Consider the following 21,185-nt stretch of genomic DNA (forward strand, 5'->3'; position numbering starts at 1 on the left):
TGACAGGGCTTATGTGCTTACATCTGCTGATAGGCTGCGGTCGAAAGCTCTGCGTGTCAGGACCCCAGGCCTGGCTGCAGCAGGGCCAAGGATGATGCAGCCATGAATCACGGTTGCCATCTTGGGCCAAGATAGTGTCTGCAAAATCACTCGACATCCTGTGCATGGCTGGCAAGTTGCTTCATCCCTTGTGTTCTAGAGTCGTGGGTCTGGTTCTGTAAACACGCACCTCTGCTGACTGCTTTTCTTTTGGTTTGATTCATCTCACCAGGATTTTAGTGGGCCAACTGTCCTTTTTCTTTCTTCTTTTTTTTTTCTGGGACTAGCTTTACATAGTGAATAAATGGAGTAGTTTTAGGGGCTAAAAGGAAGTGTCAGGAATGTGCATCTTTTGTTCCACTGGAATTAGTTTTGATGAGTTTCTCATTTCCTGATTCACCATAGATATATAGTGTAATGAAGAGATCCAAAATTAAACTGAAGCTACTTGCTGTAATTTATTTTTTCAGTTCTCAACAAAATATTAAACCCTGTAGGCAGATTTCTGAACAGAGGAAAAAGAAGTCTATGCAATTATTTTCTTATCCCTGAAATCACATGACCAGCACTTTCCTGCTTCCTTTATAATAAATCTTTAGCGAGTTAATCTCTGTGCTCCAGTATTTCCACAGCTAACACTTTACTGAACATGTATCCATTCAGAGAAAAGAAACATGGAGCAATCATGAGGCCCTCTAAAACTCAGCCCAATTGTGCCTTCTTAAAATAGGGGAAAACACTCTGGTGATAGTTACTCAGTGTAGGTTTCCACTGCATGAAATGGTATAAAATAGGGCCCCTGAGAGCATCCATTATCACATATTGGTTAACATCACAGATTTTTAAAATCCCAGTTGCACTGGAGCCATGAAAAAAAGCTTTCATCTGTAAAATCTAGTTTCCCTTTGTTATTAAAATAAATGAAGCCATTAAACAAAATATATGCATATAATAGTCGAGTTCATCATTTGGCATCATCAAAATGATGGAATTTTGCATTTTTGAAAAATCGGTGCTCTTATCTTAGGTTTGATGTAAGTTACAGAATCCAAATGTGCTGGAGGCTTCTGAAACTTTATAACTTAACTACTTAACGATGTATTTTTCTCGATAGTTTGCTTATTTGTTTATTCACCTGGACCTCCTTAAACAAAAAGTAGAATGCTGGCTTAGAAGACTAAAAAATATGACAGCATTTTTTCCCCCAAAATCCCTGTGACCAAATGGATTAATTATGACTATTGATGAGCACATATTGTGAATGTGCTGGAATTGAAATAATTTCCAAATATTTCATTTCCAAAGGTTTGTTTTTAATTACAGCGACATTTGGTTGGCATGCAAGGGCGAGTTCTCACTCTTGGTCTCTCTGAGCTGGAGCCCCAGCCAAAAGATTCTCTGCTCCCTTTCTCGAGAGCACTCCTTTCTGCCAAATGCGGCACTCATCCCCTGCCAAGGAAGGTGGGCGAATTGCCACTTCTGACTTCCAGCCATCAAAAGACAAAGGCTCACAACATCCCTAAGTCCAGGGAGCCAGAATGGACCTCACACCTGGAAGGATCCAGATTTTTTTTTCCCCCCATAGGTTTTATAATATGGAATATTTCTCAGCGCCTTAGTCAGTCCCCAAGGGTATTTAGACGCTTACAGAAGTGTGTGAACACTTGAAGGCCACTGGAGGGTCCTTTAAGTATCCTGACTCATCTTTATGAGGCCTGAGCACATCTACACTGTCAGCCTCACCTCCTACGTCTTACTCCTTTTAGTGTTTCCTTTTTTACACTCTTTTAGTAAGAACATAGTAATTATTTATTTACTTCTGTGAAGTGCAAATAAATTCAAGAGGGAGTGTAGCTGAGTATAAAGCATCTGATAGAGAAAACCTAGCCTCCGTTCCTTTTAGCAGGGTCAGCTACCTAATTCGTGGGGCCCAGTGCAAAATGAAAATGTAGGACCCCTTCTTAAAAAATCATTAAGAATTTCAGCAGTATCCGGACCTTCGTTTCTGGGGCCCTTCCCGAGATGTGTCCAAGGTTCCCACCAATTCTCCAGCGGGAGGTTCCTGGAGGTGTCAGAGAGGGGGAGATGAGCACCTGACTGCCCCTGGGCTGTGAAAGCAGACAGGGGGCCTAACTGGGTGGGGAGGGGGGTGTTCATTTGAGGCAAAGGGACCAGACTGGCAATGTCTAAGCCATGGAAGTGAATCAAACCGGAACCTGGTGGCGGAGGTGTGTGTGTGTGCCTCTTCATTGTAATACTTGTCATGCTATCCCATAATTGTTCTTAAGGGTCTCCCCTGCCCCCTCCCCACTGCCGCCGATACAAACCATTAACGGTTTCAAGATGGCAGCCGCACAGGAACCGAGTATGGGCTTCCTCTCCGTGTAGGGCCAGGGTGACTACACAGGCAGAGGCTGCACATCTGTGAAGCTGACCCTGCCTTTCCATGCTCTGGAATTGAATTTGTCTAAATAGAGAGAATCATGATAAAATATTAAAAACTAATTTGAACACTAGGAAACAAACACATATAAGAATCACCTAGACACACCCTCTTCCCTGCGAATGGAAAAGTATATTATATATTTTTTATGCATTTTTACATAGATTAGCCCACATTTAAGAGTCACCTCATATTTCGTTACTGCTTGCTTAACACTAAATATGTTCCAGGAACAGTGCTAAGTGATCTAACGTGCTGTCTCATCTGATCATCACAGTACCCGGTGAGGCACTTTGGTTATCCTCATTTTACTGATGAGGAAACTGCGGCCTGGAGAATTAAAATGATTTGTACAAGGTTAGAGAAGGATCTAGGACAAACTGCAGCTCTCTAACTAAATTGGTACACCTAAATGCCCTCCTTGAGCTCACAACTCTTGAAAAATCTTCCTGTGTATTTGCTCTTTGTAAATGTGTAACCTCAGCCCTGAAGCAGAAATGGACTTGACCACTCTTCTGGCCTAAGCAGATGGCTAACTCTCCAAGTTCTCTTACAAAGTAACTTAGGAAGGGTGGAAATTAGGTCCCTTATACCATATAATTAGCAGCCTTATGCCACAAATGAAATTGCAGGGAAAAAGTAGTTAAAACAAAACTAAATCTAGTTGTTTCAAAGAGGATGAAATTAACCAGTCACTGGGTAAGAGTATTCCCAAAGCCTATTTTAGAAGGGGCAAATGTGATTATTTAAGATTTCCTTACATTACCAGTTAAATGGGTTATATAAGTTTTGTTGGAAATTATTAGAGCCAATTTAAAATGTTTTCGGCTTTGTTTTTAGTTTAAATTCTTTGTTTCAACCTGGGTATAGGGCAACACACATTTACACATTAAAACAGAGGCTGGGTCTACTAACTCACAGGTTTCTGAAAGATACAGCTATGGTTTTTTATTTCATCATTAACAAGATAGACTTTGAGCTTCAGTAGCGTGGAAAGAGAACTTCATTAGGAAGTAGGAGGCCTTGGTTCCAGGCCTCAGAGCCACCACTTACTGGCCACGTAACCTTGCGTAACCTTACATGTGTCGGTCTACTCTGAGTTTTGTTTCTTTACCCCTATAAAACAGGTGCAACATTACCTGTCCTTCTAAACTTACCAGGTGATTGTGAGGCTCAAACATGGTGAAATAGACAAAAGCTGTTTGAAAATGTCTACTGTTAGTCAAATATAAGGCTCAAAGTCTTGAATAAAAGAGCCCTAAACTGACCTTCAAGTTGACTTTGATCAACCAACTTGACCTCATAATATTACTGGCAACAGGTCTGGCTCTTTCTCCCACTCATCTAAGAAGTTTTGTGAACATCTGTGAGGACCTCACAGAAATAAGTCCGCAGCCACACTACCTTTTTCCTATGCAGTTAAACTGAGAATCAACCAGGAAAACAAAATTTAGGAAATACATACTGGGGATCTGCCCCAATTTTGACTAAGGCCCTGCTCCTTCCTATAATTTATTCTGGCGACAGTCAGTGAATTCACATCAGTAAATGCTTTTAGGAATTAGAAAGGGTTTGCTTAAGAAGGTTCATAAAGCTAAAGATAATCTTATTACTAAAACAATGTAAAGTTTTTAAATTTTTTTAAAGGGGAAATTCTCTTTAGTTTGATTGCAAGATAAGGGTTTTGTTGTTAACCAAGATAAAATATAGTGCTGAATAATCTTTTAAATTAAATATTGAAGTATATTTTACAGAGAATAGAGATAATTAAATTGTGTAGACTACAATGGGTAAAGGGAAGAGTTTTTATGAAAATTAGCTTAGTAAAGGTAAATTGCATTTGAATCTTAACTTCAGATCTGGATGCTGAGCTATTTGGCATATGTTGAATTGATAATGCCTGTGTGTTAAAGAATTCTGATTGTTTCTTTTGCCTCTCTCACAGCTTATAAAAATGCAAGCAGACCTACCTAATGAATATTAATAGGAATGATGTCTAGATAACACATAAACCCTCTGGATCTGTGGACTTTGGATGGAGTAGTCAGAGGATTTCTGTGGCTTTCTTTGAGACCAAATTTACATACTTTTAAAGAATAAACATCATCTTAATATTTTAATATCAATATTCCAAAGTAGAGATTTTAGTGAAATAAAAAGCTTAATTTTCCTTCCCCGAACATTATATTCACCAAGGTCTGCATTTTAAGAGACAGGAAACTGTTAGCTAAAAAAGAAATTAACTTAATCCCCCTTCATTAAGTTCCAGTCTTTTTTTGTTACTTAGAGACAAGTAATAATTACACCCGCAGCAATGCAAAGCATGTTTTACACTTTTGTTATACAAAAGAACTGCAGTTGTTAAGGTGACAGCAAAAGAAAATGAGAACATTGATAAATACTGATTTTTTTTCCTTAAATCTTCTGCCTCTTGAAAGTAAATTTCACTCAGGTGTCTTAGAGGCATTTTAATCGATTAAGAGCAAAAATCCACACATGTGATTTTAGAAAATGTCAATCAACTAGCTAAACAATGTTTTCCCAGCTAAGATTATAAGCACAGCACAGGAGTGGGTGGAAGGTATATAAAATGACTATACATCCCTGTTCTTTTATAATGTCTAAAAGGGGGTCATTTTGTTTTCAGGGTGGTACATTTGGGTGGCACTTTTGCAGGCACACAATAAATCGCAGCAGTGTGTATTAGTGAAAGCTCTTCCTCTCACTCTTCCACACTGTGAAGACTTTTTAAATTTTAGCTTTACAAAGTGGGGGAGGGGGATCATTAAAATGTAGTTTGTACCGTTCCATTCCATTATTTGTCATCTTTATGGCTGTTCTATAGGTTTCATTGCACCTTTAATGGTAAGCTTGGTCAGGAGAGGTGAACGGGAATGCATGCACACTTGGCTACGGGTGCTGCCGAGAGTGTCTGCTGGCTGGGCTTCCGTCCACGTCCCTGTAGATTTTAATGTCCCCACAGACTGCTGGCAGCCTGCTTCCAGCTGTGGCAGGCATGATGCAGTGAATTGCTTTTGAATGTTCTTTACTCAAATAGGCAGTAATTACAAGCTTAAAGAGGTTTAGTGGTCCAGTAAACTACATAATCACCCCTGAATTAGCCCGGGCTCATCAGTTGCAGTCCAGCAAGCTCGAGTCTGCTGTTTGTATGCAGCCTTGATCACATAGCAACCTGATCAGCAGGTGTGGAACAGCCAGAGTCCCCCATAAACACAACTGTCTACTGGGGACAATGATCTCTAATGAGATGAGGCTACACCATCACTGTAATTTAAGTGGGAAAATTAGCACTAGAGAATGAGTACCAGTTCCAGGGGTCTTTAGTCATATTGGGAGCAACACAAGTTCTCTGTCTCTCTCTTTCTCTCTCTCTCTGCCTAAACATATCCACACCAAATATGCTCTTTTTGGTCCTAATTTATGGACACTCTATTCTTTATATGACGATTCTCACCCCCCCCCCCCCCAATATTTAATGCTAGACAGGGCATCTGTAAGGCAATAATGATTGTTGTCAACAGATTCATTCCAGAATGCATCACTGTATTTCATCTTTACTGTTTCTTTCTTAATGCTTCCAAAACCCTTTCACTTTGCTTTTTAAGTGGAAAGTGTTCTTCGGGTTGGTGGTACTAACAGGCTCTCTGAATTAGCAGAGATGAGTTATGCATAGTTTCAAAAAGATCCTTATGTTATTGGGCCTTATTGTATAATTTGGTCATGAACTTTCTTTTCAGAGAAGTGGTCCAGTATAGTATGCTGTTGTTTTATTTAAGTGAAACTCTTGGGAAGAGCCTGTGTGTTGAAATAGTCTCTTTATCCTTTATTCAGTCCTATGCTAGGCGCCTTTAACATGGAGAACTTGAATTTCATGTCACTGGAGTTGGAGAGTGGAAGGGAACTTGTCCAACAAATATACCCAACAACAACATAGAGTGGATTTTGGAGAAACTTTGGGGGAAATGATGCACTGATACTAAGGAAAAAAAAGCAGAACAATACAATATAAGAGTGTGGTCTGTGGGACCAGCCTGCCTGGGGTCAAATGCCAGCTCCATCCTGCTTGTAGGTAACTTAAACTAGGAGCCTTGGTGTCCTTATCTGTAAGACAGAGGTAAGAATACTTACCTCATGCGTTTGTTGTAAGGATTAAATGAGGGAATACTTGTAAAGAACAGTGCCAGGCAAAGAGTAAGCTTATAAAAATAACAATAAAGTAAACTAATAAAAATCGGAACTGTTTGGAGACATGGTGAATTGAGTGAGACAGGTGACTAATTGTTGAAATGGGGCTGTAAGTTTTCTAATGCTTCTCTGAAGGGAAACATGCTAGTTGAAGTATATGTGGTTCTCTCACCTCCAAGCACTCCTTCATTCAGACTACAATTATGTTTGGGGCGTGGAGCTGGGCTAGTTGCATCATGAATGGGGAGAGCATTCATGTGTTTTTATTATTATGCTACTAAAATGAAAAGGGTTCCAGGGGTAATTGAACTCATATTTGATTAAAAATCACATTAAAAAATGAAAATAATTGACAAAGGAAAAAAAGACACTTTAAAAGCACATTGTAGTGTGGTTGAATGGAATAAAAGGCTTCTCTTTCTATGACCCTTAAAGAATGTTCCTGTACATAACCTATCATTCTTGTATTTATAAGCTGTATTAGTCAGCCAAAGGGGTGCTGATGCAGAATACCAGAAATTGGTTGGTTTTTATAAAGGGTATTTATTTGGGGTAGGAGCTTATGGATACCAGGCCATAAGGCATAAGTTACTTCCCTCACCAAAGTCTGTTTCCACATGTTGGAGCAAGATGGCTGCCGACCTCTGTGAGGGTTCAGGCTTCCTGGGTTCCTCCCTTCCTGGGGCTTGCTTCTCTTTCCTCTGTGTGCTTACTTCCTGGGGCTCCAGCTTAAATCTTCAGCATAAAACTCCAACATCAAAACTCTAACATCAGAAACACTCAATTCTGTTCTTTGCCATGACTTTTATCTGTGAATCTCCACCCTTTGGTGCCCTAATCATAACTCAGTCATGCCCAGGTACAGATCAGATTACTAACATAATCCAATATCTATTTTTAGAATTCATAACCATATCAAACTGCTACATAAGCCATGCTACAGTTACTAATAAGGTGATGGACATAGTGGTTTCCCTTGAGGTTTTCTTTTTTTAAATCTTTTAGAGAAATCTACTATTGCTTCCATTAACAGAAGTGAGTTTAGGAATAGAAGATGCACACATGCACAAAGAAAATGGCTTATTCATATAATGAGTAGTAATCACCATATATGTTTGCAATTAACTCATCAGGAATGAGTGGGATTGTTACACCCATTATATAAGAGACCAAAGAGTTTGGAAGAGAATTGTCCTAACTTGTAGGTTGCCACCAAGTTTCAAATCCCTGCTCTGCCACTTACTAGGTATGTGAATTTAGGAAAGTCAGTGTCCTTCCTGTGCCCAAGTTTCCTCTTGTACAAAATGAGTATAATAACTGCACCCACCTCATAGAGTTTCTGTGAGGTTTAAATGAATCAATGCATATCAAGTATTTGCAAAAATGCCTGGGACATTCTCACATCCCCAATGCATGTTACAATGCCTGTTTCTACCACTCTCACTGATGCAAATAACCTACTATTACTTCATTATTAAACCCCTTTGGGTGGATGTTCAAGGAAGAATACAGGGTAAGGTTGTAGTGAACTAACCACCTCACAGCTTCTTCCCCTCCCCTTGTTTCTTGCTTCCAAGGGCAGAAGGTAGGTAGGGAAACAGCACTGTTGGAACGGCAAAGAAGCTCTCAGTCACTACTCACCACAATGCATAATTTTGTTCAGGCCCCATTGTAATACACTTTTGGTTTACAAATGTTGAGGTTAACAACAGGAATGGAAAAATGGGAAAGAAATGTCAGTGGGAGTGGGTATGTGGCCAAGTGGAGAAACTCTGTGTAGGACAGGCCTGGGCACTAAGTAACTGTGAGCCATTGTGCATGCTGTTTGACCTGGCCGAGCCTCAGCTTCCTCATCTGTGAAAGGGAGCCCAACATAAGCTCTACTCAGGGGGATTACCAAGAATACATGCATCCCATGCTTTTGTCCTACTGACTGACAAATAGTAAGAGTTCCAAGGAGCTGGTAGTTAAAATGATTCAAACATGACTCTTAAAATTGAAGCAGGGGTTTTTCGAGCCCACCACGTCTTTGTGCTCTTCTCATCTTGTTTGTCTTATTGGCCATTTTTTTTTGTGTGTTTCTTTTTATGTAGCCATCATTTTTTTACTGAGATAATCAATATTCAGGGAGTTCATTAATAATCATAAGTGTTCAAAATAATCTGAGCACTCTTCATGAATTTTAATACTTTTAGGAGAAAGATATAAATGATTGCTAATTTAGAGTCTAAATTTCTATGTCTTTGATATCTATATACTTCAAAATACTTCTGTATCACATCTATGGCTAAGGAAGAAATGGAGCTACAACATTGTTAACATATACAATAGTTGTAAGCAACTTTAAAAATTTTTTCCAAGTACAAAGGTCTATGAAATCCCTTGCTATGAGTATGTATCTCTTCAATATAGTGTTTTTATTTTATATTTAATTGATATTTACAAGATATTAAAAGGTCAGATAAATGAAGTGAGGTAGGGCATTTGAGTTTTGGCCTCTTATAATTGCCTATGAAACAGTGTTTTCCCTGCTCTATTCAGGTAAGCCTCATTAGTGCAAAAACAAAAGATTGTGATGAAATATTACCCAGTGCTCTACTTTGCCTTCCTTGCTTATGTCATTTTCATGTGATAAAGTCAGTTTTACAGACTCCTACCTGACTTTCCTTACTTACTCACCTCCACTGGCAACTTCTTATAGCCACTTCTGGATACACAAGAAATCAGAGGGATTGTCTGCAAAATGACTCACCTAGACTGCAGAAAAAGCAAGTGCTAAACAAGAAATGGAGCAGATTTAGTCTGAGCAGCTAGGCAATATACGAGCAATGGTGGAGAATTAAGAAAGCAGGTAGAAATCCTGTGACTTCACTGATGATGCTCCAAACATTTTTGGCTTCTTATCCTTTACCGACACAGTCGTTCTTCTTTTGATTCCAGCATGTGTGAGGATGCAGAACTCAGCTACTGTGCATTCAGACTCTGTTCTTAGCCTGCAAGGTGCACTGCTTTTGTAATGCAAATGGGAGGCACAAAGTGTCTCTTTGATAATGTGCAGTCAGAAGACAAAAAAGCATTCACTGAAACAGTAAAACTAATTCATAAAGCTGAAAGACAATAGGGAAGCATTATAGATTTTTTTTAAAGGAAAAAGTATCCTAGATCAATGTAATTGTCACAATGTAAGCTATTCATAGTCTGTGCATAAGGAGAAAATGACTGCAAGTTTATTTAGAGTGGGAGAAGTTTTTGTTGGAAAAATATGTTAAACAATATAAATATCTTTGGTTAGCAAGTTTCTGCTTATCCTCTTGAAGGTCAAATATATAGCTGGTTTTTAAAAATTTAGATCCACAGTACTCTTTTAGGGACATAGGCTCAGTAGAAGTTTTTTAAAAGCACAGTGATTTAATGGTTAAAAGCCATATGGTAGATTTTTTTTTTTTCTTTAAAGGGAGTATCTCTCCATCACATACCAGAGTTTAGCTCAAGGTCAACTTATATTAATGCATTAAACTTAGCTGTGGAGGAGGCAAAGAGCTGGAGGAAAAAGGATAAAAGAAGTTCTGAAATTGTTCTTCCAACATATTCAGCCAAGCAACAGAACATTGCCTTGATAAGGGTTATATTGGACAGTTGCCATAATTCCTCCTGTTAGATCAGCTCCTCCGGTACCTATTCCCATACCTTTTAAAGTATAGCATGTAACATTTTGCTTGAAAATTGCTTCCACCTCTATTGCTTTGTTATAGCTGTTTTGCAGTTTCGATATAGAGGCAGTTCTGTGTCACAAGAAATTACTAATCTGAGGCTTGAGAAGGGGCAGCGTAGCCTTCCATTATCTCACCAGCAAGCTCTGTACAGGATTATTTTCAAATTTTCTGCTGCCATTACAATGTGCTGTTAGAGTGGACAAGGCGGCGAGGGAGGGACGTTATTGAAACTTGGTTACCAGGGTAGATAAGATAAAGTTCATCACTGTCTTGGCATCCACAGTTGCAGTCAGGGGTAGACATTTTGATGAAAGGAATACATTTGGTCAAGGATATCATTAAGATATAAGGCTGGACATTTTCCATCTGTGTTTACTGAAGAGTTTCTCTTTTCCCACTGATGTTCATCTGAAAAAGTCTGCTTGATTGCTGAAATAAATGTTTTCTTCCAATGTACTTAAATCTTTTCAATATCCAACCTTAGGACCCCCTCCCACTCCAACCTTGAGAAATAAAATTGGAATTATGCAGAAATAACTCTCTTTAGAAAGTTGCCATTTTCTTTCTGTCACTTTCTATTCTTTGTGACTGTTAAAATGACAGTTCAGACCTAACTTTTTTACATAAGCTATTTTTAGATTTTTTTCCCAGATATTCTTTAACTGTTTCTATTACCCAGGGCACACACTCTAGGGATCATTTTTATCTTTGATGGGGTTATTAAGCAATCTCTGCTATTGGGCCATTATTAGAAGTCACATTGGCACATCCAGAAGCAAGTGAAGAGTGGGAAAGGATTTCTATTTCAGCATGAGATTTTTACTGGAAAGGAGAAGTCAGGGTGTTGGTTATTGAAATAATGATGATGATTTTGTACATTATTCCCTTTAGCTGGTGGTTCACTGATACTCCTCTCTTCCCAGTGAAGCTAGCCTAATACATGTGTGCAGGTTTGATGCTGGAAGGGAGGGTCAGCTTTCCCCATACATAATCACTGTTTTATGGCTTTCACTCATTCCTGAGGTGTTAATGCAGATCAAATGGAAAACACTCGAGAAAGACCCTTTGCAGCTACTGCACTGCCTAGCTTTCCCGCCTTAATCGTTAATTCTTATTGTAAGATCTAAAGGTAATTTTGTTTGCTCTCTTAATGCATTGCCCTTCTCCCAGTGGCCCTTACATATCCCTTCTCAAATTCCCATCTTGATCAATTGTTTGCAAATAATTAAGCTTTTAAGAGATAATGGCATGAGGCTAATGTACACAACAAAGGCAAGGTCTCCAGTCACTGTCTATTGGACTGTGGTCAAATTTGCTTTGATATCCCAAAGTGATTAGGTTGATTGGTATATCTGGCCTGTGCAATTGGTCTTTCACAAGAACCTACTAATCTTTCTTAAATTAGTGCTCTTGTCTTTTAGATACAGTAACAGCAGAGGTACTCAGGAAAATGGCAAGGGGTGACTTAGACCCTTAGTTTCAACCATTTGGAATGAATTTCTCATTTTCTTCCTAAAATGGCACTTCTCAGGGATCACTCTTTATCTCCTTTGCAAAATGACTTCTGCCTTTGCCTGTAGCAGGGCCTCACTGGCCCTGTGGGCAGAACGCAACAGGGCTTTGAATGTTTTTCAGCAGCCTTGCCTGTGGCACTTGGGTTTTTGTCAAGTCATTATTATTTTTTCTAAGTCTACAAAGGAATAACTCATACTGCCCGCAAAAAGCTTATCTGGTAAAGACGTATAGGTTTCAAGATTTTTAAACATATTGGATTTCGGTTAAAAAGTCTACTTCTTTGTGAATTTCTGGCTGACTGTTGTTTAGCTACATGAAGTCATGGCTTTCATTGAATTCTAGCTATTATAGATTTTTCAGGGAATTGTAAGTTTGCAGGACACCACAGCCAAGGACTATAAGAAGAAAAACATTCAGTTGATCTTTCATAGACAAAGGTTTAGGAATTTTGTTGAAACTTTTTTATTCCCCCTTTAACAGTGGCCAGATTATTATGACACTTAATTTTGCCCAGGCTCATTCATTTCTATTAAAAAAAAATCCTGAACAACTGGAAATTGCTTAATGGAGACAGAGTGCTGGATCTCTATAGCTTGAGGCTGCCTAGCAATTATGCTGCATGAAATTAGACACAGTTTGTTCCAATTACTTAAAATCAGACCACATGAAAAGTGACAGAGGAAAAAAAGGGTGGAACTTTCCCATTTTATGATATTTAAATTATGAAATCAGAAATTACATGATGTAAAGAAGCAACATAAAATTGCACTGAAATTTTGAGGTCTATAATACTGCTGCTTGAAACTGTAAATGAGTCGGGTGATTTTAATGAGCCAAAGAGAATTTTCTGGACACTACTTACATAAATAAAATGTGAATTCCATTTGCTTTATAAGAATGTATATAGAACTTGCTCACAAACAGGCGTGCAGAAATAGTCCTGAAAACACAGCACAAATAAATTACTGTGACACTTCTCAATTTTCAAAGTAACTAAAGATAAATGGCATAAATATTAATTTTTATCCAGTTCTGGTCATAATATTAAGACACTAACAAGAGAGGGCAAAAGGTCTGGCCACCCAGATATATCGAGGAGGTAATGCTGACATATTTCTTAATTCTACAGAAAATCACTCAAAGAAATTTCCATGGAACCTGAAAAACTGTAAGCAAGATAATGTTGCAGAGAATGTTATAGGTGAAAAACTACTTGTATACATCTATCTACAACTTTATATGACAAATAATGCCAACAGCTGGATGTTATAACTTTCATGTCAAAATTGAGCTTATGTTCTGGTTGGATAATACTGTTAGAACTTCTAGTCTGGGTAACTTTTAACTTTTATGGATCTCAGGACACAGATGACAAAACTGAGGATTAGAAGAATTGTTCTTTGCTCAAAGATGCATAGTTAATAAGTGGCAGCATAAAATATATAATCTAATAGGGTCATGCAGACTTCTTAAACTAGTGTAGACATAGGACTACTGTATATCAAACCATAATGCAGTATTCTGTTCACGAGATAAAGCATTCATTTGTTTTGCATTGTGGAACAAACCTTTATGAAGTGGGAGTTATGTTTTAAACCTTAGGCTGGTGGATTGCTTTTAGCTCAGTATCCAATCATGGGTTTTGGCTGCTATGACTGGCCTTCTTTTGAGTAGCTTGTCACCTGTGATCTTAGCCTATTATGAGCTTTATTTATTTCTATTTGAAAAGAGTGGATTGACATCACTTTTAGGCTTGAAGCTAGCAAAGTAGTATAGTGAATCTCAAATTTGATTGCTTATATTGTGGGTTTTGAAAAAAATTATTATTGTTTTTGATGTTACATCTGAGTAGATAGTATCTATGTATAGTGCCAGGTTATAGCCATTCATTCATTCCACAAATATTTACAGATTTCCTGTTTCGTGCAAGTCTGGGCTTTGAGGAAGTTGAGCGAGACAACCTCGGACTTTAGATTTGATAGTTGAGTGCAAAGGGAACAATGTTTCAGAAAGTGATGCTTGCAATTATGGTAGTAAGAAAAAAATTGAGAAGGTGGGGTGGCAGTGGATAGGGCGGGGAAAGCTTGACATTTGAGTCATGACCAAAAAGTGACATCGCAGGGGCAACCTGAATGATAGGAGCAAGCTTGGTTTGTTGGAAGAACAGAGAAGAGGATGGCTGGCTGGGCAGAGGGGTAGGGTGGGGGCCAGGGGCAAACAGTGCCATCTGAGAGGTGGTCAGGCCTGGGTAGTGGGGGGTCTTGCAGGCCGTGGTAAGCAGTATGTGTTTTTTTGAGCAGGAGACATTAATGGGGTTCATCAAAAGTATTTGACACACCCTTCTGCCTTGGTAAGGCTTAAACACTGGAAGGTGAAGCAGGAAGTATCAACTGACTCATGTCTACTTTTGACTATCCTTTCCCTCCGCCCCTTTCCTCACCTATAAAGTAGGAGGGACATTAGATTCCATTTATGTCTCTCAAAGGGATATAATGGGGATTAATTACCATCCTGCCTGTAATATACTTGAAGCTCTTTAGAGAAAGGCACTACATTCCATGAAAGCAAAACCTTATTCTAATTGTGTATTTATTGATTAAATGACAATCAAAGACAATGCTTAAGGGAAAAATTGTTATATCTCTGCTCTCCACAAACGAATCCCACATGTATAGATATAGAACATATTTAAACTTACATATAAGAGAATTGAAGTGGTCATTAACAAGCCTTTTTAGCATCTAATCAGACATTATTAATGAGATTAAAAGCTATGTTAATTAGCATTCAATAGACTAGAATTTAGTTTCGATGGCACAGATAGTTAAATTGAGGGTTGGGAATGCTCTTTCTCATTCATAATAAATAGAGGGTTGACTATCAGAACAATTTTCTCTGGGAAAAATTTACCGGGATGCTTTTTTTCAAGCTAGCCAATGTCTCTGTAGATGAAAATCATGTCCTCAACTCCTCCCCCAGGTTTTAGATATATACATTTCTAACTGATTATTGAACAAAAAATGTTTGTGCCAAATATAATTTCAGTAGAATTCCTAACATTCTTACAAGAAGGTATGGATTTCATTATATTATCTAATCCTGTAATACTCTTTATCCACTATAACTCCCGGGAAACATAGCTGGGCTTGTTCTTGACATGCAAAATATGCTGGGCTTTGACCTCATATTGGCTGTTGTCCAACATCCCAGCATGTGTTGACATCAGATATGGCAACCAACTTTGGTTAGATTTTGTTTGTGTTTTGGAGAAGAGCTAAAATGAACAGTGGTTTAAAAATAAATATATAGCCACTCCACATTTGATATTTGCATCCAGTAGTACTGTGTTTGGCAGGGGAATGCCAAGCCGACAAGGTGCTTAACTACTGGAGACTTCAACTAAGGCTGTTTGTCCAAATGGTTCATATTTAGAAGTATGTGATTCCATTAAAATATTAAATCATGTGGTACAAACACACAAAAGTCTTGTCCTTATTTCAATCATTTGAAATGAAGTGAAGCTCAGACTAAACTTTCCGTTTTGCAACAAATAAACCTGTTAAAGGATAAACTCGATATCAAGGTTCTGCAAGTATCCTAAGTAGCTGTTTATACACTTCACTAATCTTTGTAATTGGCTTCTCTTTTACTGCCATTAATTACATGATGTAGTATTCCATTAATAAGAGTGACGCACCTCAGCATTTTTCCCTTTTGTTACAGACTTCACTAGACACTTAGGTTATTGATAAAATGGCCTAAATATTGCCTGATGTACATACTTCTTTTTGTTGTTGTTCTCTTTCAGCACCCTTACCCTTCTGAAGAACAGAAAAAGCAGTTGGCACAAGACACGGGACTCACCATCCTTCAAGTGAACAATTGGTAAGTAATTTGGCATTGTATTTGCACACAATCTGTTTCTCCCTCTGGCAACCTGCAGTCAATGTTTTTGCATTAAGAAGACACACCCAGCTGATGCTGCTTTCCCTGGTGGCTTGTTGATCCAAGGGTGAAAACAAACTGCTGACTGATAGGTGAGGGCGCTTGCTAGTACAGAAAATAAAATATTGTGTTGCTTTCCCCTTCCTTTATAGATTGACAAATTTTATATATAGTACAAGTATGTGTTTAATGTGTTTAATTCATATTCACCATGACTCTGCAAAGGCTCTCTCTCTTTCTGACTTTTTCTTTTCAGGATAATCTATAGAAAGAATGGTATCACCCTATTTTCTAGGAAACAAGAAAATCCACCATCCCATCTCAGCCAGGTTTTATGTTCATTGAATAGCTAAGTTCAGTTAGATTTTATTAGGACTCTGCAATCAAGGATAGTCTCCTCTCTTATCTGCAGTATATGGAAAGGGAGAAATTATGTTTCTACTTTGAAGCTATTCAAACCTGATGTGTCTCAGAGCGCTGCAATACTGTTTCTAAATAAATGTATAAATTTGTGATTTGAAGGGACTGAGATTAAGTACCAAATACCGGCCAACAATGTTCTGACTTGATGTCCGTCGGTGTGGCAATGTGACTTTGAAAAAGTATGATTTATTACCTTTTGTGAGTGTGCTGAAAGCCAGGTTTCATATAGTCACCCATAGCTAGTGTCATATTTGAAGAGTATTGAAATCCAATACCCTCTAAAACTAAGTGTATCTAATTAATTGTTCTAATATTTTTAGATTAGTGTTTATGGTGGGGGAAACCCTATCCTCTTTGAAGTAAAATCCAGAAAGGGTCCAAAGCCTGGTTGGGGAAAAGGGAAAACTGAGAATGCCATTTTGCAGTAAGAAGTATTTCTTTCTGTTCGGTAAGTGTTAAAGATTAATATTATAGAATCTCTGATTACACAGCCTAATCCATTTTGGTGAATAAATTTATTCTTGATGTCCATTGCACCTACCTTAACAGACCCTTGTCTGTTAGAGAGCCCTGAGAGCCTTTGGGAGAGATTTCAGATATATTAAACCCCATTACAGAAAATGTAATTTCTGTCAATATAATCCCATGTATTCTTCAATTTAGTATTTTAGAGATAACAAGCTACTTACAATATATTTGCCTTTGGAGGATTAATTTACAAAGTGCACTATCTGCAAGACACAGGCAGACTCACATAAGCATTGCTTGTAAGGGTTATCAATTTCTATGACCTTACCGCAGCCTTGGGAGATCAATTTTTGCAGCCCTTTTAGTCAGTGGCTAGGAAACCAGCCGAAGGCTCACTATATCTAAATGTGTTACTAGGAGTTGTGTTGCTGCTGAGGTTTTCTGTTTGCTTATTTTTACCTGCTATTGCATCTTAATTTCCAAGACTATTAATATCACATATTTGAACTTAAATCTTAAAAATTGTTCTAGCTGATATTATACCGTGGATCATCACGCTTGGATGTGCACCTAAGTTCACTTTTTTTTTTTTAAACTTAAGCTGATGGTGAGGTGATTTTAATACAATAGAGGCTGTGCAAACAGCACATTTCTCTGGGAAATGTTCTGGTCTGAGGGCAAAGGAGTGGCAGGGCGAGTTCTCCAGTTAAGAAAGTCCAAGCCCTGCTGGGTTCAGGTGATATATTACACATGGCATCTCTCTCTTCCTCCTCAGTGTTGCTAGCAAACTCAGTCCATAAACATAGCTACCAGAGAACACATTCTAAAACAAGTTCTTTCCCAATATAAGTTGCTTTCCATTCCTGTGAGACCAAGCAATATACACTTTTGAGTGCCTAAATTCTATGCAAAATCTTTCCGGGCTAGTAACATCAGTTTTCATCTGTCAGTGATCACACTCCTACTTCCTTAGTTTTGTTGTCAGAAGGGAAACAAGGGTCTTTAAAAAGGTTATAATCATAACACATACCTGTAAATTTGTTTTCGAAGTATATGTAGACTTTGTCCTAAAAGTTACTTTGGCTTGCACTTTATTGCATTGCATTTGTCAACTGTTTCGAATCTAACAATGTTTTGGTGAATTTACCTCAAGTACTTAAAATTGCAATAGAGATTGGTTTTCTTAAATTTGACGAAAAAGGAATTTTCCATGTTTGATTTGAGTTTTTAAAGGTATTAATTCCCAATCAAACCTTTTCCTTTTAAGGAGCTTATAATAAATACCTTTTCTTGTTAGGTTTTGAATAGGAAATACAATTCAAAAATGGGGAAACCCAGACCATACTGCATTCAAACCAAAGATGTCAGAGAATCTTAAAACTATGACATTTTCAAATATTGAAAAGAATAACCACTGAATGGTTTTCTTTTTACTTTAGTGTAATAAAAAATATATGAAGCTTTTTTGAGAGCTTGTAAACATTTTTTCTTGTATTGAGCATCAGCCAAATTACTTCCTTCATGAAATGATAGCTTCATAAAAACCTTTAGTATTCTAGTAGATTCCCTTCATCTCTTTTAGCCACAACCTTAAAAAATGTGTATCTTCCTTCTTAGATTTCTTAAGACTTGTTAACACACATGTACATTTTTGTATGAACTATGAGTCATTATAACTCACTCTTGAAGAGATTTAATAAAACACTGAAGGGCAGGCTGGGTGTAGATCAGTCATAATTATTGGCAGCAACATAGCATATTGAAATACATAACATCTAAGTGAAAAATATAAAATCATGTGTGGTTCTTAGCGTGTCATAGAAAACCCAGCCTGACATAGCTTTAAACTGGGTTTGGATTTATATAAAGTCCAGCATCTGACCCTGCAACATCATTTAGGACAATTCAAAGTCCCAAAAATGCCCCCACATCACATCTCTTCTTCCCTCTCCCTGCCCTCAGCAACTGCTGTGGCCACTTTCTCCACCTCAATGGATTGGAAAAATGGGATGAGAAGCTTGGTGTATTTTAATGGCTCTTTCATTCCTTCATAGAACTAATTTTACACTTCTTTAATTGACCTGTTAGTGATACATGCTCCCTGTCTTGGCTGACTGAGGCTAAGGATTCTGGGGTTGGGGGGAGGGAAGCATTTTAAAAATAAAACAAGATTGACTTGATTAACTAAGAGAAATCTTAGAGTAAAGGAAATAATGTTGTAATGCTTATATTTGGTCTACTTGTCAGAATAAAAACAAAGAGGAGGAATCTTAAAATGGTTGGTATTAGAAGCTATAGGATCTGAGGCCTGGGCTAGAGTGTGAAATTTATTAGATGTGACATCCTAGGCCCAGTCTATGCCAAGACATTTCTTAAGAATTGAGACAATTATGCAGATAATTTGAGTAAAATTATTTTTACCTAAATTATCTGTTTGAGGTAAATGTGTGATTTAAAAAAAAAATCAACTTCTATAACTAATTGCCTAGATATTTCAATTGAGTTTGCTAGTGGTAGACTTAGATTTAAAGCATAATTATAGTTGCAGTACAATAAGTGCCATAAATTTATATATTCTTTGCTTTTGCTTCTTTAATCTCAATTATAATTTGATCCAAAACTGATAAATGATAGCATTGGAGACTTTTGTCTTTTTTTCTTTTGCTTTACTGTTGGGGCAAATACTTCTGTTAAGTCAGCAGTGAAAACATATGTTATTAATATGTTTAATGTTTTAGTCATTTAAGTAGAAATATTGTAAATTTGGGGATTACCTGGTTAAGTCTTTAAGGATTTAGGTAGAACTTTAAAGGAAATACACATACAGATACACTCATTGCTAGGTTTGTTTTTCTCCTTGATAGACCAAACTTATTTTTTCACAATTGAGAATGTCAGTGCAGAACAGTTAAATAAAATTCCCTTGTATGTTTGCACACCAGTGTTGCAGACCTGGGGATTCTGAGGATGAAAACTGCCTTGTGATTCACTTGCTGAATGCCTCAGACACGTCCTGTCCTGGCAGGGCCCTAGCCTAAGATGCGCCGAATAAGTTTTATGATTTCCTTGTTTACACATCATCCAAACACTAGGGACTGATGTTAAACGATTATTCCTTTATGCTCTGAGAAGTTAATACGGGTTTTAGATGCAAAACATATATATGTTAAATACAATCTGTGTGTGGAGAGAAAAATCACTCTAGCAACAGGGTGCATAAAATTCTAGGAGGCATCCTCACATCTGAGGTGCCTGTACACAGCTCTGGCAGCTCCAGAGTTCACAGATTTAGTACACATACCAGATTTTCCTAGTCACTTCACTTACTGCCTTTAAAACTGCGAAGCCTTCAGGCATTGCTTCCCATTTATTACTAGTGGAAACAAGCATGGACTCCTTAGAGGTTTATGCCACTGGCAGGTAAAAATATTAATGTATTTTAAGAAAACAGGATCTCCTTCATTATAATAAACAGATTCAACTGGTAAAGGGCAAGTTCTTTCTGAGTTATTATAATAACATACTTTTATAAGTAATCAAAAGATTCTATGCATTAGGTAACTGTTTAGATGGAAATGTTAAAACATTCACAAATTATCCCTTCAACTTCTGTGATCTGAAAATCAATCAGGGGGGTCATAGGGTTTCATAGAATTGTTCTGCTTTTTCTTCCAACATAATTTAATAATATACTTACAGATGTTGTTTAAACATTAGGCACAGATTGTTTTGTCAATAAACCTAACGGAGGCATGACAAAAGCAAGGAAAACAGATGTAAAAAAACAGGGCACTGTGCAAGGCGCACTGGGTCACTTGTTTGCTATTCAATTACAAAATGAGAGTGCAGTGTATGCAGTGCTCTTTCTTGCCGAGGATTCCTCTAGGGATGGGACAACTGCACATGCACCCAAGTAATTTTAGTAAGCAGATTGTTTGACTTTTTCCCTTCGAGAATTTGTGTAAGCTACATTTAAGGAAGGTGCTTCCTAATTGATCGATGGAGTAACAGGTGTTGTATTTTTAGAAGAAGGAGAAATATACTTTTTCCAAATGGGTTGTTGGTCTCCAAGTCTTAGTTAATTGTCATGGTTTTCACCGTGAGTGTCAATTCTAATCATGTTACCTTTACAGGTGCTTACTCTGGGCTCAGATTATAGCAATCAGTAATACTCACTAGATAAAATACTGTCTAGTGGTGCATAACAAAATATTGAAATCAGTCAAAAAATGTTTAGCTTGCATATTGTCTGAGACGGAGTTGGCGAGGTGCCAGGAAGCCAGTGTATTATTAGGAAAGCTGAGCAAATAGCTTGCAGGGAAAAAGAGCTGTGAATTTAGAAACCTTCAGGTATTGTTGTGTCAGAGAGTCTTGAGTTCAACAGAGACACTGCATTTGTCTGCAGATTTTGAAAATTTCCAGCAAACAATCCT

The 21,185-nt window shown here is 37.8% G+C and overlaps 1 protein-coding gene across 2 annotated transcripts in view; it reads left to right on the plus strand.

The window, feature by feature from the left end:
- MEIS1 (Meis homeobox 1) overlaps positions 1 to 21,185 on the plus strand; it is a 132,174-nt gene that overhangs the window by 92,443 nt on the left and 18,546 nt on the right. For both annotated transcript variants that reach the window (XM_071208873.1, XM_004449180.4), the window contains exon 9: positions 15,725 to 15,801. In XM_071208873.1, the coding sequence (XP_071064974.1) occupies positions 15,725 to 15,801 (77 nt within the window). The remainder of the gene's footprint in view (positions 1 to 15,724; positions 15,802 to 21,185) is intronic.

This window comes from Dasypus novemcinctus, chromosome 17 (assembly GCF_030445035.2).
Source record: "Dasypus novemcinctus isolate mDasNov1 chromosome 17, mDasNov1.1.hap2, whole genome shotgun sequence".
Taxonomy (NCBI): domain Eukaryota; kingdom Metazoa; phylum Chordata; class Mammalia; order Cingulata; family Dasypodidae; genus Dasypus; species Dasypus novemcinctus.